Genomic DNA, 27,123 nt, shown 5'->3' on the forward strand with positions numbered 1-27,123 from the left:
GTTTTTTTTTTTTGTTTGTTTTTTTGTTTTTTGTTTTTTTGAGACAAGATCTCCCCATGTAGCCCAGGCTGGCCTCAAGCTTGTGATCCTCCTGCCTTAGCCTCCTGAGTACAAGCTTGTACCAACACTGATAAAAATGTTGGTCTCAAGCCGAGCTGTGGTGGTGCACACCTTTAGGAGGCAGAGGGAGGCAGATCTATGTGAGTTCGAGGCCAGCCTGGGCTACAGAGCGAGATGCAGGACAGGTTCCAAAGCTACACAGAGAAACCCTGTCTCGGGGGGAAAAAAAATGTTGGTCTCACTGGATAGCTCTGGCTGGTCTGGAACTCACCATGTCTATCAGGCTGTCCTTGAAGTCACAGAGATCCACCTGCCTCTTCCTCCTGAGTGCTGGGATTATAGGCATGTACCACCACTGCCCAGCTTCTAGAAGTCTTTCTTTGTAGTGTTTGTCTTGTGGGTTTGTTTGGAACGTGGTCTAACTGTGTGAGACACTTTATTTGCGCCTGGAACTCTGTGTGTGTAAGACCGCAGGCTGGCCAAGCTCAACAGTCTTAATAAGATGAAAATGTTGCTTTTCCCCTTCCTTCTACTGAGAAAGCCCAGAGGCAGTTGATCCAGGGTGCCATGGGGCTTCAGTTAAAGGTCGAGGTTTGCTGTCTTGCCATTTGACTGTTCCTCCGGTTCACACTTGTGGCCGAGGGAGCATTAGCATTACATTTCTCGGCAGGCTGAAGAACAGCGTGCTTATTTATTCTTGGTTTCAGACAGGGTCTCACGACTCTGTAGTCAGGGCCAGACTTGAACTCATGGTCAGTCAGTCCTTCTGCCTCAACCTCCCAAAGATCTGGGATTACAAGCTTGAGTCACCAGCTACGAGTACATTCTTTAAAAAACTTCCTCCAAATTTGTCAGAAGTCACTGCCATGGTCACAGCACAGCTGTGGCTGGAAGGATCAGAGCTATGGCCGTGGCCAGCCTGAACTGAAGCTCCACTTCCCAGGAAAGAAGGGTGTGATGGCAAGTGGGTTCCAGGACACTGGCTGCCACTGAGCTGGGGAGAGATCCTTCTGGTGTGCAGGGCAGAACTTCACCGGGTTCCAGAGTAGTCAGGCTGGCGCTGGGCAGAGAGGGAAAGGTGATCAGCAGTCCCCTCCCCCTGCAGGCACGTCGGTGATGCAGGTAACAGCCACAGATGAGGATGATGCCATCAACACGTACAATGGGGTGGTGGCTTACTCCATCCATAGCCAAGAACCAAAGGAGCCGCACGACCTCATGTTCACCATCCACAAAAGCACTGGGACCATTAGTGTCATCTCCAGTGGCCTGGACCGGGAGGTGAGTGGCCTTGGGGAAGGTATGAGTGCCAAAGCCTGACTCAGAGTGGAAGCTGCTGTGGCTGCCCCAAGGTCAAGGCCGGGCAGCGGAGACCCAGGTCAGCTGCTTTGGCTCGGCTGCGGCCTTGGCTTTTGCTGTCCCGCAGCTCTTTGGGCCAGTGGCCCGCTGCCTAGATCCCCAGCAGGGGGTGAGGAGGCAGCCGTAAAATACAGGCTTTTGAGTGCTTCTCATTTCCTGTCCGAATGGCTCATTTAGTTTACATGTGGCCCAGATTTGTCCCCTGTGTGCCACAAAGTAGAACTAGCTCCGTGGATGTTGGAATTGCCTTCTGTTTCCTAATTAATATCTCCGCCTAGGTCCTCGCGCCAGGCTCCTGTGTGGAGCAGCCGAGGGTTGGCGGTGCTTGGGCTTGCACAGGAGATGAGACTCCCAACCCTGCACCCCACCCACCCCCTGTCCTATGTTTACTTGTCTGTTCCCTGGAGGTGGTGAGGGGTGGGCCAAGGAATCGAGAAACCGTGAAAGGGAGGACTGCTCTGCCCCCCTGCCTCTGTACCCCCAAGGCAGTGTCTTGTTGCCCATCAGGGAAGCCCCTCACATTGGACTCACGGTGGGCTCCTCTTTGCTCCTTTCTCCCCAGAAAGTCCCCGAGTACACGCTGACCATCCAAGCCACAGACATGGATGGAGAGGGCTCCACCACCACAGCAGTGGCCATAGTGGAAATCCTTGACGCCAACGACAACGCTCCCGAGTTTGAACCCCAGAAGGTAACTCCGGTTCTTTCCTGCGTTCCTCATCACATAAAGGACTGAGGTTGGCTGCCTCTCTAAAACCAGCCCAAGTCTGTCTTTGCTGGCTGTGTGACTTTAGGCAAGTCACCAGGCCTCTCTGTGCCCAATTTCTTAGTCTGTGAAATGGAGATACGATAAATACCTGAAAAATTGTTCCGAATTTTCGGTGTAATGATCTGTATACAGGTCATTTCCAATCTACAGGTACTACAGGGGCTTGATGTCATATGAAAACTACCTCATATCTATACCTGTCCATAAACTTACACAGCTTCTGAGATAGAGAACTCAATGCCAGGACTGGAGAAATGGCTCATGGGCAAACAGTATCTTCCACTAACCCGAATGATGTTTGATCCCAAGACCCACGTGGTGGAAGGAGAGAACTGACCCTGTCCTTGGATTTCCACAAGCTTACCATGGCACGTGCACCCCCCCCAGCCCCAATACGTAAATGTAACACAAAAATTAAAAGAGAAAATCTCAACGTCGGTTGAAGTGACATATCCCTGCATATGGACACAAACCTCTAGCCTTGGAACATTATTGGGCCTCATTTTTCCCTGGGGAGAGGGCACAGTTTGTAAAGCATTGGCTGTGCGAGCATGTGGCGGCCCACACCTGGAACTCCATTGTTGGGGAGTGGAAATAAGATTCCTGGGGTTCCCTGGCTCGTCTCAGGTGGACAGCTTCTGAGGAACAATACATGCATAGGCACACACACACACACACACACACACACACACACACACACACACACTGTCCTGTGGGCTTAGGTAGGGTGTCACATGCCTGTAATTACAATATTTGGGAGGTAAAGGCATGAAGATCAGGACTGCATATCATACTTTTTTTGTTTTTTAAGATTTATTTATCATGTATATAGTGTTCTGCCTGCATGTATGCCTGCAGGCCAGAAGAGGGCACCAGATCTCATTATAGATGGTTGAGAGCCACCCATGTGGTTGCTGGAAATTGAACTCAGGACCTCTGGAAGAGCAGCCAGTGCCCTCAACCTCTGAGCCATCTCTCAATCCCAGCACTCAGGAGGCAGAGAGGCAGGCTGATCTCCAGGCCAGCCTGGTCTGCAGAGCAAGTTCCAGGACAGCCAGGTCTGTTACTCAGAGAAACCCTGTTTCAAAAAACAAACAAGCCGGACAGTGGTGGTGCACGCCTTTAATCCCAGCACTCAGGAGGAAGAGGCAGGTGGATCTCTGTGAGTTAGAGGCCAGCCTGGTATACAGAGTGAATTCCAGGACAACCAGGGCTGTTACAAAGAGAAACACTGTCTCGAAAAACAAAAACAAACAAAAAGAAAAACGTAAAACTTAAAGCTGACTCCCTGGTCTTTGTTACCTGCCCCCAAACTTCCGCCAGTCCTCCAACACCAGGAGGCACCTGTCTTGTTGCCGTCTTTCTCGGGGCCTCCGCTCTCTGCCCTAAGGTGGGGGACTATGCACAGTAGGGGCGTAGGCACCCGGACTGGGAGAGTCCCGAGCTTCAGGCCTTCATGGAGAAGGTCCAGGGTGTGTGGCCTGGTCCCCACATCTTTGCTCATGCTTGGGATTGTCTCTCTGTACCTGTGTGTGTCCTGAAAATCTCTCTGGGTTGGGCTATGGGGCTTCCCAGCAGCGAGATGAGGATTCCCAGCTGCTAGAGTGGAGCAGCCTGTCAGGATGGCTCCTGTCTCTGCTCTGACTGCACTGTGTCCTGTCCCTCTCCCTCCACAGTATGAGGCCTGGGTGCCTGAGAACGCAGTGGGCCATGAGGTGCAGAGTCTAACGGTGACTGATCTGGATGCCCCCAACTCCCCGGCGTGGCGTGCCACCTACCGAATCGTCGGAGGTGATGATGGAGACCATTTTACCGTCACCACTCACCCAGAGACCAACCAGGGCATCCTGACAACCAAGAGGGTAGGTCTGTTTGGGCCTCTAGGACAAAGGACACCTGCCTCAGGCCACTTCCCTTGGGCCATCACTGGGGACTGCACCAAGACAGTGGCTCCTTCCTGATACTGTCCCTTGCTCGTGTGCTGAGAACCCCTTATTTAGGCTTTGAAACAGGGTCTTGCTATGGATTTTGTTGGGAGGGCTCTGGAGGTTGGGAGACTATGGTGGTACTAGCGGTGGAGCTCAGGGCCCTTTTCTTTTATGGACTTGTTTTTATCAGGATACAGGGCAAGAGTAGGTCAAAGAGTCTTTGGGAGCAGGGCAGGGTAGTTCACACCTATGATCCCACACTTGTGAGTTCAGGGCCAGCCTGAGCTATACAGTGAGACTAGTTCAACAAGAAAAGATAATAACAATAATTGATGGTTCAAGAATATGGGCCTGTCACCATGCCCAAACCAGGCCCGGCGGTGGTGGTGCACGCCTTCAATCCCAGCACTCTGGAGTCAAAGGCAAGCAGATCTCTGTGGGTTCGAGGCCAGCCTGGTCTACAGAGTGAGTTCCAGGACAGCCAGGGGCACACAGTGAAGCCCTGTCTTGAAAAACCATAAATGAATGAATGAATGGTCTTTGGTTTGATCCCAGGCTTCAGCACCAAAAAAGAATGTGGGCCTGGTTTGGGCATGGTGACACACTTGATTACTAGCACTCAGAAGGTAGAGGCAGGAGGATTTAATGAGCTTGAGGCCAGCCTGGACTACATAGCAAGACCTTACCTCAAAGAAAACAGAAAAAGAGCCTTCATCAGCCTTCGCTGTCTTTCTAGTTCGTGGTAGAGAATGGCCTGGTGTGAGAAGCAGTTCTTAAAACTGCCTAGCCTCATGGTGCACAGGCCTATAATCCCAGGCAGGAGGATTACTGCAAGTTTGTGGCCAACCTGGTCTACATAGCAGGCCATTCCAACCTTGCCTTAAAACAAACAATATACTAAATAGATGAATGATGACATTTCAGATATGTTCTTTTGAAACAAATTCATTGTAGTACCTCTTATGTTTCGAAATGAAGTCCATATATAACACAATTTAGCCAACTCAGTACTTTCTAGAAGAAAAGGCTGGGGTTCTGACTCAGTGATAGATCACTTGCTCAGTATCTGCAAAGCCCTTGGTTTGATCCCTGGCAGCACCACAAAAATGAAAAGCCAGGTGGTATATAACTTTAATCCCAAAGAGAGGTAGGTTGATCTCTGAGTTCAAATGCCTGGTCTGCATATTGAATTCCAAGCCAGGGATTGAGAGATAAGCTCAATAGTTAAGAGTTCCAGGCCAAGCTGGGCAGTAGTGGCCCACGTCTTTAATCCCAACACTCGAGAGGCAGAGACAGGCAGATCTCTGAGTTCGATGATAACCTGGTCTACAGAGTGAGTTCCAGGATAGCCAGGGCTACACCGAGAAACCCTGTCTTCAAAAACAACAAACAAACAAAAATAGTTCCAGGTCAGCCAGGACTATATAGTAAAACCCTGTCTAAATAAACAAATAGAAAGAGGAGCAGGAAAAAAAAATATTATAAATATGTACTATATTATCAGATTGTAATATATAGAGATAGAGAATTATAAAATAGAAGGAGAGGTTCCTATATTTTGATATGTGAGCTATGTTTAGGACAGAGGCACTAGAAAGCACAGCGATGTGGTCAGATGTTTGCATTTGTGCGTAGAACATTCCATGTGCAGTGGGCCCTGTATGTCGGCCTGGTGATGCATTACCACCACTGGTATTCAGAACAGTGAATAAACAACTGAAATCGTTCTAAACAAATTAAATTACAAGCCCCTTTCAGAAGTTGCATTCCTTGAGAACTCAGTCTATATTAAAACCACACCAAAGCTTGCTTTATATATTAAATATGTTCTTGATTCTAATTATAAACAGGTTTCTTACTCCAGTGAGTATATGAGCGACTATGGGGACATTGGCAAGTCACAAGAGACATTGAAGTGGTTCTTTATCCATAGCATTGGTTTGATGCAGCATCCTCCCCAGGCTGGGTACCAGAGGCACCCTCATCACGACTAATATGCCCCACAGCCTCTCAGCTGTCCTAGAGGACATCACCACCCCATTGAGAATGAACCTTCCAGGCCTCGCTAAACCTTTGGGGTGGTCTGAGAAACCCCAGTAGGTTTCCCCTTAGGAAACACAGGGAGTTTGGGGGTGATAGGGAATAGGAGGGGGCAGGATTGTTGCTGGCCAGAGCCATGGTCCCTTCACTGTGACCCTTCTGATGTCCACAGGCCACCTCACAAAATGCTGCCTCAGCTGCTTCTTCTCTCCTAGGGCTTGGATTTTGAGGCTCAGAGCCAACACACCCTGTTCATAGAAGTGGCCAACGAGGCTTCCTTTGTGGTGAAGCTCCCGACTGCCACTGCCACCGTAGTGGTCCACGTGGAAGATGTCAATGAGGCCCCTGTGTTTGTCCCACCTTCCAAAGTCATCGAGGCCCAGGAGGGTATCTCTATTGGGGAACTAGTCTGCGTCTATACTGCGCAGGACCCAGACAAGGAGGCTCAGAAGATCAGGTACCTGGGAACTGGGCACCAGGTCAGCCAAGTACGTGGGTACCCTTGGGTGGCTTGTGCCACTTGGGTGGCTTGTGCCATTCACCATAATGTTTGTTCAATACTGTCACTATCATCCTTGCACCAAAGCCCTCCTTCCGGCCATGCTCAAGGCTGAAGGTTCTACGGGTGGTCTGAGGAGGCTCTGAACATCCTGAGTCTGCTAGCTGTGACCCTTCTCAACTTTCTGTCCAGCTACCACATCTTGAGAGACCCAGCTGGCTGGCTAACCATGGACCCGGACAGTGGTGAAGTCACGGCTGCAGGCATCTTGGATCGTGAGGACGAGCGTTTTGTGAGGAACAACATCTATGAAGTCATAGTTTTGGCCACAGACGATGGTGAGAGCTTTCACCCAGTCCTTCCACAGGCAGACCTGGTACCGAGGGCATAGGACACAGCATATTCCCTCCTTAGCAGGAGATGGTGGCGGGGAGGGGATTGACAAACCAGTCTGGATTTAAAGGCCTGACTGCTACGATCCTAATTTTTCTGAATCCCAAGAGATGCAGTGTAGAGTGAGGTACTGAGGACTCCTTTTTCAGCTTGTTTTTAGTTCACTGAACTCTAAATTGGCCTGTCGGTTTCTGCTGATAGTTGACTGCCAAGGACTGCTAGGAATACCACAAGTGGTTAGTGGTGTTGCACCATAACCAAGGGAGATTATGATATTATGCCATTTCTGCTTGACATTTAGTGAACCAAGGACTTGAGACAGGTTTCTCTGAAGCTTCAAGTTCCATGAAGTTGATCAGTAGACAACTGTACTAGCTTCAGGTAGCAAGTAGGTTTTACTCTGTGATCGATTATAATGGCTGTTTGAATGTAGTAGCTGTAGCTGCACTGTGATTTGTTAGTAATGTCTGCTGTGGACATAGATTAGAATTATGGTGAGATTGCCATGGATTCACCATTGCCAGTTTGATCTACAATGAAGTTAGTGTATGGAGGGACTTAAGAGGGGATAGCTGGGTGGTAACCAGGAGTCACTTAGAGGCTGATTGAGTAGGGCATAGGGGAACTTAACATTGGTTCATTCACTAACCGAGAACAAGAGCAAAAGCTGAAGAGATTGTATGTGTAATTGTGAACAGGGAGCCCTCCCACCACTGGCACTGGGACCCTCCTGCTAACGCTTACCGACATCAACGACCATGGCCCACTCCCAGAACCTCGCCAGATCACCATTTGTAACCAAAGCCCTGTGCCTCAAGTGTTGAACATCACAGACAAGGACCTGTCGCCCAACTCCTCCCCTTTCCAGGCCCAGCTAACACATGATTCGGACATCTACTGGATAGCAGAAGTCAGCGAGAAAGGTAACTCAGTGGTTAGCAGGAGGCTGCCAGCTCAGCTGGGTGGTAGGTGTCCACAATAGGACCACATACATTCCTCTTGCAGCATCTGTGGGTTGCAGAATTAATGGTCTCAAAAATGGCTATCAAGTGCTCTTCCTTAGCTTTATATCAGCCTTTGAAATCCCTCAGGAGCCTTAAAAGATGTCTTCAAAAACAAAACAAACAGGGCTACGCGTGACTGCACTTAATCCCAGTACTCAGGAAGCAAAAGCAAGCAGATTTCTGTGGGGGTTCAAGGCCAACCTGATCTACCTAGTGAGTTCTAGGGCTATATAATGAGACCCTGTCTCAAAATAATAAGCAAACAACATCCACAATAGAAACAGAAACAAAATTAGGTAGCCAGGGATGGAGAGATTTCTCAGTGGTTAAAAGCATCCGTTTCAGGGCCTGGAGAGATGGCTCAGTGGTTAAGAAAACAAGCTGTCCTCCAGAGGACACTGGTTCCATTCCCAGCACCCACATGGTAGCCCACAACCACCAGCAACTCCAGTTCCAGGGGATCAGATGTTCTTTTCTGGTATCCACATCACTAGGTGTGCATGTGGTACATATACATACATGCAGGAAAAACACCTGTATACATTAAATAAAATTTTAAAATAAAAAAAGAAAAAGAAAAGAGCATGTGTTGCTCTTGTAGAGATCCCAGGAGCAATTCCCAGCACCCACACGGTAGCCCACAAACATCTGTAACTCCAGTGTCGGGATCTGGCGCCCTCTCCTGGCCTCCCTGGGCATCAAGCACACACATGGTGCACATACACACGTGCAGGCAGGACACTCATACACATACAATAAAATAAATACTTGTTTAAAGATGGGTAACCAGGCCAGGCAGTGGTGGCATACCTTCTTAATCCTAGCACACAGGAGGCAGAAGCGGTGGATCTCTGTGAGTTCAAGGCTAGCCTGGTCTACAGAGTGAGTTCCAGAACAATATATATACAGGGAAACCCTGTATCAAAAATGATAGGTAACCAGTTAATGTGAATATGAACCAATTGAGTTAGCTACTTCTTAAAATAATGTTTGCGACAGGGTTTCTCTGCATAGCCCTGGCTGTCCTGGAATTCACTCTGTAGACCAGGCTGGCCTCAAACTCAGAGATCATCCTGCCTCTGCCTCCTGAGTGCTGGGATTAAAAGTATGTACCGCCATTCCCTGGTTTATAATGTATTCTTTTGAGGCAAAGACTAGTCCAGCAGCTGATGATACCAGGCATATTGATGCAATATTACATGACTTCCAGAACTTCACATTTTTATTTTTTATTTTTATTTTATTTATTTATTTATTTATTTATTTATTTATTTATTTATTTTTGGTTTTTCAAGACAGGGTTTCTCTTGTGTAGCTTTGTGCCTTTCCTGGGACTCACTTGGTAGCCCAGGCTGGCCTCGAGCTCACAGAGATCCGCCTGCCTCTGCCTCCTGAGTGCTGGGATTAAAGGCGTGCACCACCACCGCCTGGCTCAGAACCTCACATTTTACTAATACTATAGTTGCCTTCTTGTTTGTTTTTAATAAAATGACAGCCAAGCATGGTAGCTCACACCTCTAATCCCAGCACTCAGGAGACTGAGGCAAGTGAATTGCCATGAGTTTGACACCAACCCAGACTACAGAATAAAATTCTTGTCTTGTAAAAAACTTATTAGTTAATTTTAAAATAATGAATTAATTGGAACTGGAGAGATGACTCAGTGGTTAAGAGCACTGGAAGCTGCTCTTCCAATGGACCCGGGTTCAATTCCCAGCATCCTTGTAGCAGCTCACAGCTGTCTGTAACCACAGTTCCAGGGGATCCAGCACCACCCTCCTCTGGCCTCCAAGAGCACCAAACACACACATGATGCACAGACGTACAGACATACATGCAGGTAAAATACCCATACACATTAAAAAAGAGAGAGATGAACTAATTTTGTGGGCTAGCAAGATTTCTCAGAGGCTAAAAGGGTTGCACAAGCTTGATGGACCTGAGTTTGGCTCCCAGAACCCAGCAGTTCAAAGGAGACTGACTCCCAAAAGACTTTCTTAGGATCGTCACTTGTGCATCATAACTCATGTGTGCCCCCCCACACACACACACACCAGCAACCAAAACAACACAACAATAGTAAGATGATAAAGAAAATATACTAAAAAGTGAAGGGAAGGGATTTTTGTAACCCAGTACTCCTCACAATGTTAAATTTTCTTTCAGCCACGTTTTTTGGAGATGTTTGTTTTGCTTTCCTTCTTTGTTCTGGGGCTTGGACCCAGAGCCTCAGGGATGCTAAGCAGGTGGTACTCCATCACAGCGCTACACTTAGACAAAGGCTCTTCTTAAACCTTTATCGTCGTCTACTCAGTGCCCACCACATATGACGTCCGTAGACCAATAAACTATCTGTCTCTCCAGGAGACACCGTGGCCTTGTCCCTGAAGAAGTTCCTGAAGCAAGACACCTATGATTTGCACCTTTCTCTGTCTGACCATGGCAACAGGGAGCAGCTAACCATGATCAGAGCCACTGTGTGTGACTGCCATGGCCACGTGGAGATCTGCCCCCCACCCTGGAAGGGAGGTTTCGTCCTCCCCATCCTGGGTGCTGTCCTGGCTCTGCTGAGTGAGTACCATGTGCCTCCATGTGTAACTCAGTAGTTAAGAGTCCTGATTTTTCTCAGAAACTAAGAGAGCATCCAGTATTTCTCATCCATTTCTTTCTGTTTTTTTTTTTTTTTTTTTTGGTTTTATGTGTATGAGTGTTTTTGCCTGTATGTGTGTGTGTGTGCACCTCATGTGTGCTTGTACAAGCCATAATGGGTCAGAGAGCCTGGAACTAGAGTTCTGGACAGCTCTGAGCTGCCACGTGGATGCTGGAAATCGAACCCAGTCCTCTTCAAGAGTAGCCAGTGCTCTTAACCACTGAGCTGTCTCCTCCCCCAACTCATCCATTCTTTAAACTCTGAATTCTGAGAATATCATTTAGTCAGTAGATGTTTCTGGAACTTCTAGAACATGCCAGGCTAATGTCTTCCTGTCATGTCATTTTGAGACATAAGCAGGGACTTGTTAGAAAGGCAGACTCTGCTTCAGGCAACCTCTTGGTACTCCAGCTGGCTATCCCTTGCAGGGTACTCAATAAACCTGCTTTAAAAAGAACAGGCAGGCTGGGCAGTGGTGGCGCACACCTTTAATCCCAGCACTCGGAGGCAGAGCCAGGTGGATCTCTGTGAGTTCAAGGCCAGCCTGGTCTACAGAGCGAGATCCAGGACAGGCACCAAAACTACACAGAGAAACCCTGTCTCGACACCGCCCCCCCCCCCCAAAAAAAAAAAAAAAAAGAACAGGCAGATTCTCATGTCTGCCATCCTGCAGAACTGCTGATCCAAAAACTTAGGGGTAAGACCTAGGGGTAAGACCTTAGGGGTAAGACCTAGTTCCCTGTGTCTTAACAAGCCCTGAGGGCTTTTAAATGATGCCACAGTGTAAGAATCACTGGGCCAGAAGGTAGACGTGTTTAGTTAAAAAACAAATTTCTTTTATGACATTGGCAGGAAAATGGATACAACTGGAAATCATTATGCTAAGTGAAGTAAGCTAGACTTGGGAAGACACTACCCGCGTGTTTTCTCTCTCATCTGGGACCCAGATTTAGAATTATATATGTAAATATATTTCTGTGTGTACATGTGCATACATGTGTGTGCTTATCTGTATGCATTTGCAGGTCATGAAGCTAGCATGGGGATCCCAAGGGGAGAAGCAGGAAGAGGTGACAGATTACATGTGATAGGAAAGCGGAAGGGGCACTGTGCGGGCAGAGACGACCAGCACTAGTGGGCAGCGGAGACAGGAACAAAATGCAGCAGCACATGTTACTTTGTGTGCTAGCTTAAAAACCAGAATAGCTGGGTGTGGTAGCCCACACCTTAATATCATCACTTTGGAGGTAGAGGCAGGCTGAGTTCGAGGCCAACCTGGTCTATAAAACGAGTTCCAGGATAGCCAGAGCTATTACACAGATAAATTGTCTTGGAAAAAACAAAAAAATTAAATAATAATAGTAGTCACAGTAAATAAATAAAAATTTCTATGCTAGGCAGTGGTGGGGCACGCCTTTAATTACAGCACTTGGGAGGCAGAGGCAGGTGGAACTCTGAGTTCCAGACCAGCCTGGTCTACAGAGTGAGTTCCAGGATAGCTCAGGCTACACAGAGAAACCCTGTCTCAACAACAACAACAAAAATTCTCAGAGCTGGACATGGTAGTACACATCTGTAATCCCAACACTTGGAGCAAAAACAAGAGTATTACCACAAGTTCAAGGCCAGCCTGGGCTACATTGTGAGAGTAGTCTCCAAAATAACAATAATGCAGATTTGAGCTGGGTATAGTGGCATATACCTGTGATCCCACCACGGGGGAGACTGAGGCAGAAGGATCACAAGTTTCATGCCAGCCTGGACTACAAAGTGAAACCTTGTCTCAAAAAACACATGCGGCTGGGCGGTGGTGGTGCACGCCTTTAATCCCAGCACTTGGGAGGCAGAGGCAGGCAGATCTTTATGAGTTCGAGGCCAGCCTGGGTTACTAAGTGAGTTCTAGGAAAGGCACAAAGCTACACAGAGAAACCCTGTCTCAAAAAACCAAAAAAAAAAAACAAAACATGCATACACATAGAAGTCCCAGATTTCTTTGCTATAAAGGGCTCTTTGGCTTGGTCCTCACACACAGTGCTCATAGCAGCCAGATAGGTGTGGGACAAGGATGGGCCTTCACCACTTCCGATACTGTTCCCCAACCAGTGTTTAGGCACCAGGAGGTAGGGATGGGGGTGGGGGGTGGGGGTGAGGGTGCAGCATGGAACAATACATGCAGGGGCTGCCCCTGCAGAATGGCCGCTGCAGCACAGAGAGCTAAGAACAGTGGTTTAGCAGTCGGGTGCTGCTGGGAAGAGAGAGGAAGCCAGAGGAGCGACAGGGTCAGAAGTCTGCGGTCTTAACTAGGATGAACAGAACAGGCCTAAGGCAGTGTTAAATAACTAAAGATCTAGAAGAGGGAAGAAAAGCAGATGTCCAGAACAACGTATGCGCTGGGGTGCATGGAAACTGCAATGCCATGGTGGGGAGAAGCAGGGAACGAAGTCAGAGGGGAGACAGGCGCACACTCCTTGTAACGGATCTTGTGGACTGCCGGAAAGACTGGGTGACTGCACAGTCACCAGGAGAGTTGAAGCATCAGAGTGCTATGAGCTAACGTGAATTTTATGGAATTTCTACTGAAAAGACTGTGCAGGGCCAGGGTGGAGGCAGGAGACTATTGCCATAACTTACGGGTAAGAAGATGGTGGGTGGCCATACCAAGATGGCAGTATGGTGGTGAGAGTTCGTTCAGCTTGGGGGAAGAAAGATTGGCAGTGATTCCAAGCCTTTGGGGCTGAGCAAGCAGAAATAATGGAATTTTGGAACTGGCCCCTGAGGCCTCCTGCACCTTGCCTCAGTCCCTAGATTCCCCACTGCTATCCAGTCAGTCCCCTGATGTTCACGAGAGTCATAGGAGCCAGGTAAGGCGTTTGCTCGCTGGGTTAAGGGAGGAAGGTTGGTTTCCACTCGTAGCTCCAGGTTTCAATCCAGGACAGGGAGGAACAGCCAGGTCCAGTGGTATATCCATTTAATCCCAGCACTCTGGAAGCAGAAACAGGTGGACTGCTGTGAGCTTGACATAACAAGCTCTTGGCCAGCCAGAGCATCACGGTGAGGCTGTCTCAAAAACGGGATGAAAAGAGCTGGAAAGATGGCTCAGCGGGTAGGAGCCCTGCCTGGCTGCTCTCTTTCTCAGGACACCGGGGTTCAATTTCTAGCACCCACGTGTTGACTCACAATCTGTAACTCCAGTTCCAAGGATCTGATGCCCTCTTCTGGCTTCTGTGGCACCAGATATATACATATACCAGACATACAAAGCACCCCTACACATACAATAAAAATAGAGGAACAGAGAGACTGGATACATGCAAACTCATGTTCACTCTCTTCGCTCGAATACAAGTCAGGATCCCCTGCCTAAGAAATGGTGCCACCCACAGTGGGCAGCACTTTCTACCTCAAGATAATCCCCCACAGCCATGCCCACTGGCAGATTTGATCTAGGCAATCCTTGAGATTCTCTTCCTAGGTCATTCTGGATTGTGTTGTGTTGACAATTAAAACTAACCATCATGCTAGTGCTGGTCACATCTCATAAACTGTTAAGGGCAAGCAAGACTTCTTAAGACAGTCTCCCTCCTACATCATCCAGGTACTTAGACTAAGTTGAAATGAGCCAGGTTTTAAGAGTCGGCTTTAAGGGCTGGAGAGATGGCTCAGGTGTTAAGAGCACTGGTTGTTCTTCCAGAGGTCCCGAGTTCAATTCCCAGCAACCACATGGTGGCTCACAACCATCTGTAATGAGAACTGGTGCTCTCTTCTGGCCTACAGAGATACAAGCAGGCAGAACACTGTATACTTAATAAATAAACAAATCTTTAAAAAAAAAAAAAAAAAAAAAAAAAAGAGTCGGCTTTAAGAGAACTGGGCCTTGACAGAGTGTAAACTTCTGTGGACTTCACAAGAATTTGTGAGTATTTGATTGTAGACAGTCACCTAGAAATACAGAATATAACATGTTGCCTTAGTTGAACAAAACTTCCTTTATTGAGTACCAAGCTATGTAACAGAAACTTGGAGTTTAATAAAAGAATGTTTGCCTAACAGGCATGAACTCCTGGGCTACTTCCCCAGAACCACATAAAAAAAAAAAAACTGGGCAAGGTGCTAAGTACCTGCAGTCCCAGTACTTGGGAAGCAGAGGCAGGAGAATAAGAAATTCCAAGTGAGCCAGGCCTTCCCAGTACTCGAGAGGCAGAGGCAGGCGAATCTCTGGATTCCAGGCCAGCCTGGTCTACAGAGTGAGTTCCAGGACAGCCAGGGCTGTTACACAGAGAAACCTTTTCTCAAAAAGCAAAAAGGAAGAAAGAAGAAGGAGGAGGAAGATGGAGAAGAGGAAGAAGAGGAAGAAGAAGTAGTTGTTCAAGTCATTTTTGGCTACATCCTAAGTTCAAGTCTAGTGTAGGCTCTAAGACCCTATCTAAAAACAGGAAGTGAGATGGACTGTGGTGACTGTGGACTGTGGTGGCGCTGGGGGAGGAGGATAAGGAATAAGGAAATACAGTCTCCTTTTGCCGATCTGCTGTGGGAAGAGATATGCCTGGCCAGGCCAAACAGAGAAGTGAGTAGGCACAAACACATAAGCCTTGGGCTCAGGTGGAAATCCAGTTTACCTTTAGCCTTTCCCCAGACCCAGTGGGGAGGAAAAGAGAGAAAAGAAGTCACATCTAGTCCATTCCTGGGTGTGCATCCAGAGAAGCCATGACCCCCCAAAGAAAGCTAGGTCTGTCTTGTCTAGTCACAGAGACAATGCTTCTCTCAGTCAATAATCATCATCATCATCATCATCATCATCATCATAGGCAACCCCAAAGAGAGTTTGCCGCGGCAGAGGTGAGGGGGCACCCCATAACGTCTGGGAGGAGCAGCCTGGCCTTAGTTGCAAGTTCTCCCCAGGCAGATGCTTTGCCAGTCTTTCCAACTGTGTCACTAGAAGCCAGTCCTCCCCTTCAGATTCCGATTCAGCGTTTGCCTCCAGATAGTTACTACAGTGTATCAACATCACTTATTTTACCTTCAAGTCCGTGGCTAACTTAGAGGATATCGATGGAAAGTCTGAGGTAGTAAATGCTAGGCCTGCGGGCGAGAGGATTGGAGTCATGATGCTCCCAGGAGGAGGCGACGTTGCGTGGAGACCTAAAGGTGAAGCTGTGATTGTACATGGAGGACAGAGACTGGAGGGCTCTAAATCTATAGAACTGGTTATCGTAGCGCAGTCCTGGATCCCAGCACTGGGAGGTCTTGGAGGCAGAGTGTCAGGGTTCTCTAGAAGAACAGAACCGATACAGTGAGTGAGCGTGTGTGTGTGTGTGTGTGTGTGTGTGTGTGTGTGTGTGTGTGCGCGTGTGTGTGTGTGTAAGGGGATTTATTAGGGTAGCTCACAGGCTAGTCCAACACTGACTGTCTACCAGTAGAAGGTCCAAGAATCCAGTAGTTGTTCAGTCCCCAAGGCTGGATTCTCAGCCGGTCTTCAGTCTACACCAGAATCCTGAAGAAGGAGGCTCTAATGCCAGTGAAGGAATGGACTCGCCAGCCAGAGGGAGAGCAAGCAGGCTGAGAGAGTGAGCTTCCTTCTCCCATGTCCTTATCTAGGCTGCCAGCTGAAGGTGTGGCCCAAATTAAAGGTGGAGGATCTTCCCACCTCAAAAGATCTGGATTAAAAGTGGTCTTCCCAGTTCAAATGATTTAATTCAGAAAAATCCCTCACAGGTGTGCCCAGATGCTTGGGTTTTAGTTAACTCTAGATGTAGTCAAGTTGACAACTAAAACTAGCTGTCACCCAAGGGGGATCAGGAGTTCAAGACTAGTCTCAGCTAGACAGTGAGACTAATTCTGGCTACATGAGACCCTCTCTGAAAAATCCCTAAGTAACTAAATGCACTGTGCTCTGAGGGCCTGCAGTCCTGGCTGGCCTCGTGGTGGGGGAGTACTCACATTTCTCCACTCTTTCAGCCCTTCTGCTGGCGCTCCTCTTGTTGGTGAGAAAGAAAAGAAAGGTCAAAGAGCCCCTTCTGCTCCCAGAGGATGACACCCGTGACAACGTCTTCTATTATGGTGAAGAGGGTGGTGGCGAAGAGGACCAGGTGGGTCACTGGAGGGACTAGGTGGCAGATATGGATGCTCCCAAGGCCCATTGTGGAAGTGGTTGGACCACCCAACAACCTCTGTTAGCTATGTTGAGTAGCCCTGACAGAGGCATAGGTCTTCCTGAAGAACTGGCCACCAACTCCCTCTCCTGGGACGATGTCTGGTACCATATTCTCTTTGCCCCAGCCAAGTGGCTCTCAAGTCTGCCCTTAATTTGGAAGAAGGGGGGGGCAGTAGAGATGAGGGATTTCTGGGGTCTCTGGCCTCTTGCAGAGCATCAGAGGGGTGAGGTGTAACTGGTAGGAATGGGGTACCTTCTCAACGCCATGCTCCCATTTGTTTTCATAAAGGACTATGACATCACCCAACTCCACCGGGGGCTAGAGGCCCGGCCCGAGGTGGTTCTCCGCAACGATGTGGCACCAACCTTCATCCCCACACCCATGTACCGTCCCCGGCCAGCCAACCCAGATGAAATCGGCAACTTCATCATCGAGGTAAGGCATGGCAGGTTAACCCACAGCAGCCCTGAGTCAAGCACAAGTAGCGTGGGAGAACAAACACTGGCTTTCTGTGCTGACTCTGAGTTCAAATCCTGGCTCTACCCACCAGCTATGTGAGCTCTGAACACTCGAGTATCCGTGGGCTTCTCTTTCCTCCTCCATAAACTCCAAATTTGTAGAAATAGTTTCATCATTTATTCAAGCACTGAGTTATTAGGAAAGTATTCTGGAATCAGACAACTTAGGTTTGATTTGGATTTTTGATGTGTAAGGTTTCTCTCTCTCTCTGTTATTTTTTTTAATCCTTATTTATTATGTATACAGTGTTCTGCCTGCATGTATGCTTGGAGGCCAGAAGAGGGCACCAGCTCTCTTTATAGATGGTTGTGAGCCACCATGTGGTTGCTGGGACTTGAACTCAGGACCTCTGGAAGAGCAGTCAGTGCTCTTAACCTCGGAGCCTTCTCTCCAGCCCATGTGTTGTTTTTTGTTGCTTGTTTTTAAATTATTTTGTTTTATTATTTTGTGTGTATGGGTGTTTTGCCTACTTTCAAGTCTGTAAACCACATGTGTACAGGGTCCCCAGGGGCCAGAGGGAGTGTTGGATCCCCTGGAACTGGAGTTGCAGACAATTGTGAGCCCCCATGTGGCTGCTGGGGATCGAAACCCTTTGCTCCAGAAGAGCAGCAGCCGGTGTTCTTAGCGGATGAGCCATTGTCCAGCCTCTGGTTTTTGTTTTTTGTTTGTTTGTTTGTTTTTTTCTTGTTGTTGTTGTTTTTGGTTATTGTTGTTGGTGGTGTTTTTTGTTTTTGTTGTTGTTGTTTTGGTTGTTGTTATTGTTGTTTTCGAGACAGGGTTCTCTGTGTAACAGCCTTGGCTGTCCGGGAACTCTCTTTGTAGACCAGGCTGGCCTCAAATTCATAGCAATCTGTCTGTTTCTGCCTCCCGAGTGCTGGGATAAAGGCATGGGCCACCCAATCCGGCCTGTTTGTCTTTTGAGATAGTGTTTCACTATGTAGCCCTGACTGTCCTGGAACTTGCCTGGCACTGGAATCCCTCGGAACTTTCGAGACCGCTGGAGCCTCTGAAACCCCACACATATTCCCCAAGACTGGGCCTCCATTGACCTGAATGTGACCCTCATCCAGCTTTAACTCCCCAAATAAGTTATTTTGTAGAGCCATAAGTTAGGTAGCTGGGAGGTCTATGTGAGCCTACTACAGACTCCTTAAAGTTGTCTTCTGATACACACACACACACCACACACACACACACACACACACACACACACACACACACTCTCCCATCCTCTGTTCTGTCTTCTGCAGAGATGGAAACACCTGCTTGCCCCTTTTGCCTGTTGGAAGCAGTCCAGCAACAAGCCTCTCTTTTTGAGCTTTATTTAGAAGAGTGCTGCATCAGACACACAGGTGCTCACACCTGGAAAGCTGATCAGACACACGGGTGCTCACACCTGGACAAATCTAGACAATTTCTAGATAGTTTGCAAATTCTCTTACTTAATTCCCACATTTGCAAGTATAAAGATGATGTCCAACTATTTGTCAGGTACTAGCCTACTAAGGTTTCGTATGTACTCAATGTTGGTTACGCTCTGGCGCTGCTCGTGGCGGCCATGATGGCAGAGGAGAGTACTGATCCGAAGAATCACAAGCCAGAGGAGGGGGGGGCAGACAGAAGGAAAGAGAGTGGGAAGAGAAGGGGGGCACACAGAGGGCCCACCCGCTTTTTAGGTTAGGATGCCATCGCAGGCTGGTGATGTAATTAAGGACAGAATCCTTACATCCCAGACTTTCGCTTATAAAAAAAGCAGGTAGATGGGAATAGGGGCGTCGTTCCTCTCAAAAACTGCTTCCAGCTGACTTTTGGACGTTGGTTGGCTCTTGGGGTAATGGAGAAGGGGAGTCTTTCGAGGTAGACAGGCGTTGTGGGATGTTGTCTGTCATCTGTTTGCTCTGGAGACATGTATCCCTCTTGGCTGTGGCTAAGAACTTTCTGTTTGACAAGATGCTGGTGGCACAGAAAAAACTTAGAGAGAGAAAAGAATCATTATTATTTTATGTTGACATTTATCTGAGGTAGATCCGGCCTGTCCTTATGGATTTTGGAACATGTTAAGCTTAACCAGCCTAGTTCCTGGTTCTCACGCCTTATATACCTTTCTGCTTTCTGCCCTCACTTCCTGGGATTAAAAGCTCACTTCATGGGATTAAAGGTGTGAGTCTCCATGCCTGGCTGTTTCCAGTGTGGCTTTAAACTCAGAGATCCAGGCAGATCTCGGCCTCTGGAATGCTAGGATTAAAGGCGTGTGCTACCACTGCCTAACATCAATGTTTAACATTGTGGCTGTTCTGTTCTCTGACCCCAGGTAAGTTTATTAGGGTGCACGATATTTTGGGGAACACAGTACCACCACAGGTCACCATCCTGCCATTCCTAACTGCTGGTCTCTGTTGCTCTAGAACCTGAAGGCTGCTAACACGGACCCTACCGCTCCGCCCTACGACTCCCTGCTCGTGTTTGACTACGAGGGCAGTGGCTCCGATGCTGCCTCCCTGAGCTCCCTCACCTCCTCCGCCTCCGACCAGGACCAGGACTACAACTACCTTAATGAATGGGGAAGTCGATTCAAGAAGCTGGCTGACATGTATGGGGGCGGCGAGGATGACTAGGCTACCCAGCCCAAGCCATCCAGCAAGAACTAAAGATCAGGTCGCAGCAGCGTCTCCAAGGGAGCCTAGCTTCCACTTCGGCCGAGGACTCTGGAGCTTGCCAGGAAGCGACCTGTGTAGCACACTGCCTCTGACATGAAGGCTGGACTGTAAGCCTTTCAGATGGAAGGGTGTGGCATTGACTTTGACATTGATTCCCTCTCAGCCAAGGTTGCTTCAGATCGCTGAACTTCTAGAGGTCTCTCACCACTGCACAATGCTCAGCCCTGCCCTTTCAGGGCCAACTTGCTCTGATGCCCTCTCTTTAGAAGAGGCTTCTTACTGTAGCCTTTTTTTTTTTTTTCTTAATGCATTTCTCAAAAAGTTAGAGGCTGGGGGTGGGGAGGGGTCAGTGTCCCCTCAGGCCTTCCGGAAGAGAAGCCTGCAGGGCTCACTGGTCCTGGTGCATTTCTCTGATCTCTAGGCCTTGAGGCTTCACATTGAGATGGATCGTTGCATCATCATCATTATTTTTTTTTACTGAGTATGTCTAAATTGTCTTGCATTTTTTATTTTCTCTGTTGCGTGTAGATGGAGAGTGATGACAATCGTGTAAATGTTCTGGAATTTTTTTTATTAAACAGACTTTTCCCAGAAGTGGTAGGAGAGTGGATTTAAAACAAAATGCTTAACTAATTCTAATTCTCATACTCTACCATGCATTTATGAGAAGAGTTCTGTTTAGTGGTTCTCAGACTTTTTATAAGCTCTTGCAAACCCCCTCACTTCTCAGCCTCCCCCTTGCGGTATAGATGCGCTCAGCATTCATTCGAGTGCTCTGTGGGCTCCATTGATCTCAGGGCAGGAAGGAGGAAGTAATTCTGTGACAGGCAGAGGTGGGTACCAGCCTCCTCTTCCTGCAGCTTCAGAGCTCTGAGAGAACCCAAGTTAACTTCCTTCCCCGGGAACTGAGTGGCCGAGCCTGCAATTAAAGCATTTGGGAGGTGAAATCAGGCATTCAAGGTCATTGTGAGCTACGCAGCAAGTCTGAGGCCAGCGACTGGGGGGAAGGGAGAGAGGGATCGTGGGTGGTGTCTACCTGTAATCCCAGCATGCAGAGGCTGAGGCAGGAGCTCTCAAATTGAAGGTCAGCCTGAGTTATATATCAAAGCTCTTGTCTCAGAAAACAAAAATGCTTTCCAGACCAACCAGAGCTTTGTGGTGAGACCTGTCTTAAACAAACAAACAAACAAACAAAGGTTGGATGGATTGATAACCTGCCTCATGGTAAGTACTGCCACTTACTCAGGACTTCCCAAGCCCCACAGCACTTAACTTTGCAGACTTCTTTAAACTTGGCCTCATTCCTTTGTGGGAGTGTTTTGGTGTTTTTTGTTTTAACTTTGTTTTGTTTTTAAATGATATGTCAAAACCAAGCAAAATGGGAAATTGGAGAATTCACTCAGAGTGTTGGTCAAATTAGAATAAATTAGAATGTTCCTGATACTGCCCGGGAGTCAGGATGACATCATCTTTAAAGTGGAGTCCAAAGTTGTTCTTTTGGTGTTGTTTTATTTTATGTATATGGGTGTTTTCCCTGTATGTATGACTCTACCATGTGTGTGCCTAGTGCCCCCTCTGCCCAAGAAGGCGCCAGAAGAGTGTGTTGGATCCCTCAGAACTAGGGTTACAGACAGTTGTGAGTTGCCATGTGGGTGCTAGGAATTGAACCCAGGTCCTCAAGAAGAGAAGTCATCATCCTTTACCACTGAGCCATCTCTCTCTCCAGACCCACAAAATTTGTTTCAGAAGATACTGAGTACATTAAGTATGGCCATCAACAAAATTGTTCTTTTCAATGAATGAAAAGAATAATGTCTGGCTGAAAAAAAATTGATGAGATTACAGTGGATGTTTCTTCCCATGAGAGTGGCTTTTGTTTGGTTTTTTGTTCTTTTGGGTTTTTTAAAGATTTATTTATTTATTATGTATACAGTGTTCTGTCTGCACATATGCCTGCAGGCCAGAAGAGGGCACCAGATCTAATTACAGATGGTTGTGAGCCACCATGTGGTTGCTGGGAATTGAACTCAGGACCTTTGGAAGAGCAAGCAGTGCTCTTAACCTCTGAGCCATCTCTCCAGCCCCCTGTTTGGTTTGTTTTATTTTCTTTTTGGAGAGTGGTCTGTGTAGCCCACTGGGCTCAAACTCACGATCATCTTGCCCTAGCCTCCTAAATGCTGGGATTACAGATGTGAGACCCCACCCCTGACTAAGAGTGGATGATTCTTGTCTAACGTTTATTTTTATGTATATGAATGTTTTGCTTGCATGTATGTATGTGTACCATGTGTGTGTGGTACCCAGGGAGGCCACAAAAGGGTGTTAGGTCCTCTGGACCTGGAGTTACATACAGCCTGTGGTGAGCTGCCGCGTGGGTGCTGGTGTAATGGGAAGCCCACTAGAAAAGACCACTCAAATGCAGTCCATAGCCAATTGAAAGTCTTTATTCTGGCTGAGTGGGACTGCACTCTGATATCTGGGACCCAAATATAACCCCAAGCCTTTAGAGCAAGGGGCTTTTAAAGGCAAAAAACACATTCTGGTCTCTTGTTTGGCAGCTGCAGAGGGAGGTTTTGTGCAAGCAGGTAGTTTAACAGAAGCTAAGATAAGCAGTTAGCTGCAGGGGCAGGTTTGCAAAAGGAGGCAAGTTTAACAGAAACCAAGATAAATTACCTGGCATATCGTGACCCTTGGGTTCTTAGAATAGAGTTGGTAATTTTCCATGGAATTCTCCATCAAGGAGGACAAATTCTAGTCAAACCTAAAATGGCCTCTAAAGAACATGAGATAAAGGAAACTTCATTGTCTGGTCCTGTCACTCTGGAGCTGAACCAAGTTGGACTATCTCTCCAGCCCCCGGAGTGCTTAAATCCTTGAAGCAGCTGTACTTCAAATCCAGTCTAGACTTAGAAGCCCCAGCTGTCACCTGATGAATATCATGCAGGGGATGGAGCCCGTGGTGAGTTACACAGACACCAGGTGATTTGGGTGCCCACATAGGTTTGATATCAAGACTGACAACTAATGTCATCTGATGAAGAAATCAAAAGGGAATTATGGGACCGGTGCAATGCTCAGCAGGTGAGGTACCTGTCACCAGCTCTGACAACCCTGAGTATGATCTATGGGACTCACGTGGTAGATTCTCCCAAGTTGTCCTGTGACCACCGCACGGGCACCGTGGCCTGCATACCCATGCACATGCACACTAACAAAAATATAATAAAAAATATTTAAGGGAATTATGTAGGTTTCTCACCTATCCTTGATCTGTTGTGTGTTAGCCCTGCTACTGAGGCTGCTCCTGCCTGTTTGGGGCCCCCTGGCCTCTGCCCCCCCCCCCCCCCGCCCCTGCTCTCCTTGATAAGCAGGTATGGAGGATAGGGTGTCCCAGGCAGTCACACCTGCTGCCCTTATCTTTCACTCCCCTCTCAGAGACTGAATGAAGCAGGGAAATCCTATCTGCAGCCGCAGCTAGTCACAAAACCCAACAGCCCGGCTTCTCCCCTGGGACTTGCAGAGGGTGTCAGAGAAGTGGCTTTTCACAGCCAAACCTAGCTCTGTGAATGAACCTAGACACCTGGGACGAAGGGACGAATCACCCACCTGGGTATCTGGGAAGAACCGGCCTGGAAGAGGTGGTTGGGATGTGTGGTTGTGGTTGGGGGTGCCACACAGTTCTCTTGCTTTGGATGTGCTTCCCATCTGCAAAATGAGGTCTTGGACCTGTGGTCCTTGGGTTCTATAACAAGAACCAGGGGTGAGATGGTTCAGCAGGTGAAGGTGACTAAGGCCAAGTGTGATGAATTGAATTCATTAATCCCTGGGACCCAACTCGGTGAAAGGAAAGAACTTTCTTCCTAAAGCTGTCCCCAGACCCACCACACACACACACACACACAGGAACACACAAACTAAAAAAAATGTAATTTTTTTAAAAACAAAATATTTTCAGAGAGTGAGTCACCATCTCCATTCCTGGTGAGCAATTATCACACACACCCCTGATGGTCGGCCGTGCTAATGAGGACTGCAGGGTATTTGGTTAATCGCCTATGTTTTGTAGTGTGTGGGTCCTCCAATGCCCCCCCCCCCGTGTGTTGCACCCACGTTTTGTGTTTCACTTTTGCAGAGCAGCTTGCCCGGCCCTTTGCTGGCTCCATCGCACCCAGTTTTTGGTATTGATTTGCTCTCACCACCGTCTGTGAACACAAGTTCTAGGGGTTTGTTTTGTTTCTAACAACAACGTCACACAGTCCAGGGCATCCATCTCTGTAGAGGCCTCAGAGCCACCTCCAACCTGCTGACAGAGCTGAGGATGCAGTTCTGGCTGAGATCAGGGCGGTCTGGAGTGGAAAGTTCAACCTGAGATGACTAGTCAGCCTGAAAAGACCTCTGGGGTCGGCTGTCTTCAAGTCTCAAATCTCTCCCCAGACTTCTAAAAAGCGCCAAACCCCGGAAAAAAGAAAAAGTGAATCTTTAAGGATAGATGTGGTGGCACATACCAAAGATCCCAGTCCTGGGAAAGGTGGGGCTGGAGTTCAAATCCAGCCCCAGCTTCATGGTGAGACTGTCTCAAACAGCAGCAAATCAAAAGCTCTGGAGCTTTCCCGTGAGGAAGATCTTACATTCCCTGAGACCTGTCTCCTCAGCCTCCTCCTCCCATCCTCCTCACTAATTCCCCTCACCCCAAGTGAGGTCAGCCTGGCTCACTTCGTAGCAGGTCTCCTACCTTGTTGCTGACCTAAGCAATGCTTTGTTTCCTCCATTAGGGTGCAGGTAATTCCATACGTCCAGTCATTGCATAGCCTGGGAGGGGTTTTAAGACCCAAGTAGAGAACGGTGGCCAGGTGTCCAGCCAAGGCAGGGGCTGTCTGTGAGGTCAGCTGGGTGACAGGCCACCATGACAAAGTTGGAACAGTCCCCCTGGAAAACCCCACCAGCAGCCCACCCCATAGATGTCTAGTTTGGCTCACTGGGGAACTCTATGGGCCACCTCCCATAAGAGAAATGAGGGCAGAGCCTTCCTTCCTGCCTCCCACCAGCTCCTCTCCCCCAGGACAGGCTTTCTCTGTGTAGCCCTGGCTGCCCTGGAACTCACTCTAAACCAGGCTGGCCTCGAACTCACAGAGATTCATCCACCTGCCTCTGCCTCCTGAGTGCCAGGATTAAAGGTGTGTATCACCACCACCTGGCTTCCCTTACAACTTTTCTAAGGAGGCAAGGTTCAGAGGTCAAATTCAGGTCCTGCACTTCTGGATAAGGCCTTAGGCAAATCACTTCAGCTCTCTGTGCCTCATTTTTTCTTACTTGTAAATGGGTGAGTAAAAAGTTTTCATCTCGGCAGGGTGCCTTGCACTGGTGGACTGTGTAAGGGAAATTGCTAGCACCACTGACGTAGGAGGCTGAGGGAGTGATAGGTTCCATATACATGGAACCTTCCTGAAGAGTGAACTTCAGTGGGAAGAATTCCTGGAAACTCCCCGACTGCTTGGGACATCTTCAGTGATCAGTTGCTGCGGTTATCCCAAAGGAACTTCCCTTTCTCCCCAGCAGAGGGCACCATTCTCCAAACCAAACCACATCTGTAGCTTGCGTCCCAGCCTGGCTTGCCAGGGTAGGGACTCCAGGAAGGGGGAGAGCACACACCACGGGGCCACTGGCTGTAGCATACCTTATATGGAAGTCCGCTTGTGAAGACAGACCTGCCTGCACACAGCACATGCTCAGTAAATACTTGTTGAATCATTGAGTGTAAAAGCCCTGTGATGGAAAATGTACCATCCTCAGATGGGGATGGTGTCTCTGTGGACAACAGCAGTCCTTGTTTATTGGGCTGTGATCGGCCATGACCTTCACCAAAGAATCACTTACATTCCCTCAAACCTGTCAGCCACCTGGAGAGGGAATTTTTTTTTATAATTTCCTTTTTAAAAGGAAATTGAGGGCCAGAGAGATGGCTCTGGTTAAGAGCACATATTTGCTCTTGCAGAGGACCCAGATTCAATTCCCAGCATCTGCATGGTGACTCACAACCATTCATAACTACAGTTCCAGAGGATGCAAAGCCCTCTTCTGACTTACATGGGCACCAGCATCCACACGGTGCATAGACATACATGCAAGCAAAACATTTGTACACATAAAATAATAAGATGAATAAATCTAGCGGGTGTGGTGGCGACGCCTTTAATTCCAGCACTTGGGAGGCAGAGGCAGGTAGACCTCTGTGAGTCTGAGGCTAGCCTGGGCTACAGAGCAAGTTCCAGGACAACCAGGGCCTACACAAAGAAACCCTGTCTCGAAAAGAAAAAGAAAAAGAAAAAAAAAAGCAAAGAATAAATTTAAAGTAAAAAAGGAAATTGAGAGTTAGGGTCAGTGCTGGGCACGGTGGTTCACCAGAGTGTGAGTTTGCGGTCCCAGTAATTGAGAGGAAAACTAAGACGTGGGGATTGAGAGTTCCAGACCAGCCTGATGGACACAGTGAGAGGAAGAGCTACAACGGAGACAGATTCAGCTCTAGTTCTCTTGGAGCCCAAGGATGGGCTCTCTGTTTCCTTTAAGGACCGTGTCTCAAATATCCCAGGCTGGTCTGGAATTCAAATTCCCAGATTGTCCAGTCTCTGCCTCCCAAATGCCAAGATAACGGGAGTGCCCCACCACGCCTTGTTTATGAAGCACTATAAACTGAATCCGAGGCTTCATGAGTGCCAGGCAGGCATTCTGCCAACGGAGGTACCCCTCCAGCCCTCTTTATCATCAAGAATAAAACCTCTGCCAGGCATGATGGCAAATGCATGTAATCCCAGCACCCAGGGGATAGAGGCAGGCAGATCTCTGTGAGTTCTAGACCAGCCTGGTCAACACAGCAAGTGTCAGGACAGCCAGACTTACATAGGGAGACTGTGTCTCAAAAAAACCAAACAATAAACAGCAAAACAAAAGCAAAACAAGGCTGGTGGCTTCTAAAGAACAACATCCAACTGAGGTGCCTCCCAGCCTACACCTACACACACACACACACACACACACACACACACACACACACACACACGAAAAACAGGAAGAAAAACCCTGCAAGGACTGGGAAAGC

At 48.1% G+C, this 27,123-nt stretch overlaps 1 protein-coding gene across 2 annotated transcripts in view; it reads left to right on the forward strand.

Annotated features, from left to right (window-relative positions):
• Cdh3 (cadherin 3) overlaps positions 1-21,506 on the forward strand; it is a 49,090-nt gene extending 27,584 nt beyond the window's left edge. For both annotated transcript variants that reach the window (XM_037206242.1, XM_037206240.1), the window contains 10 exons: positions 1,166-1,341; positions 1,982-2,110; positions 3,865-4,050; positions 6,372-6,613; positions 6,848-6,993; positions 7,747-7,971; positions 10,417-10,623; positions 16,658-16,788; positions 17,143-17,289; positions 19,779-21,506. In XM_037206242.1, coding sequence (XP_037062137.1) covers positions 1,166-1,341; positions 1,982-2,110; positions 3,865-4,050; positions 6,372-6,613; positions 6,848-6,993; positions 7,747-7,971; positions 10,417-10,623; positions 16,658-16,788; positions 17,143-17,289; positions 19,779-19,988 — 1,799 coding nt within the window. In that variant the 3' untranslated portion in view covers positions 19,989-21,506. The remainder of the gene's footprint in view (positions 1-1,165; positions 1,342-1,981; positions 2,111-3,864; positions 4,051-6,371; positions 6,614-6,847; positions 6,994-7,746; positions 7,972-10,416; positions 10,624-16,657; positions 16,789-17,142; positions 17,290-19,778) is intronic.
• The last annotated feature ends 5,617 nt before the right edge of the window (positions 21,507-27,123 follow it).

Source organism: Peromyscus leucopus, chromosome 5, assembly GCF_004664715.2.
Source record: "Peromyscus leucopus breed LL Stock chromosome 5, UCI_PerLeu_2.1, whole genome shotgun sequence".
In the NCBI taxonomy this organism is placed as follows: Eukaryota; Metazoa; Chordata; class Mammalia; order Rodentia; family Cricetidae; genus Peromyscus; species Peromyscus leucopus.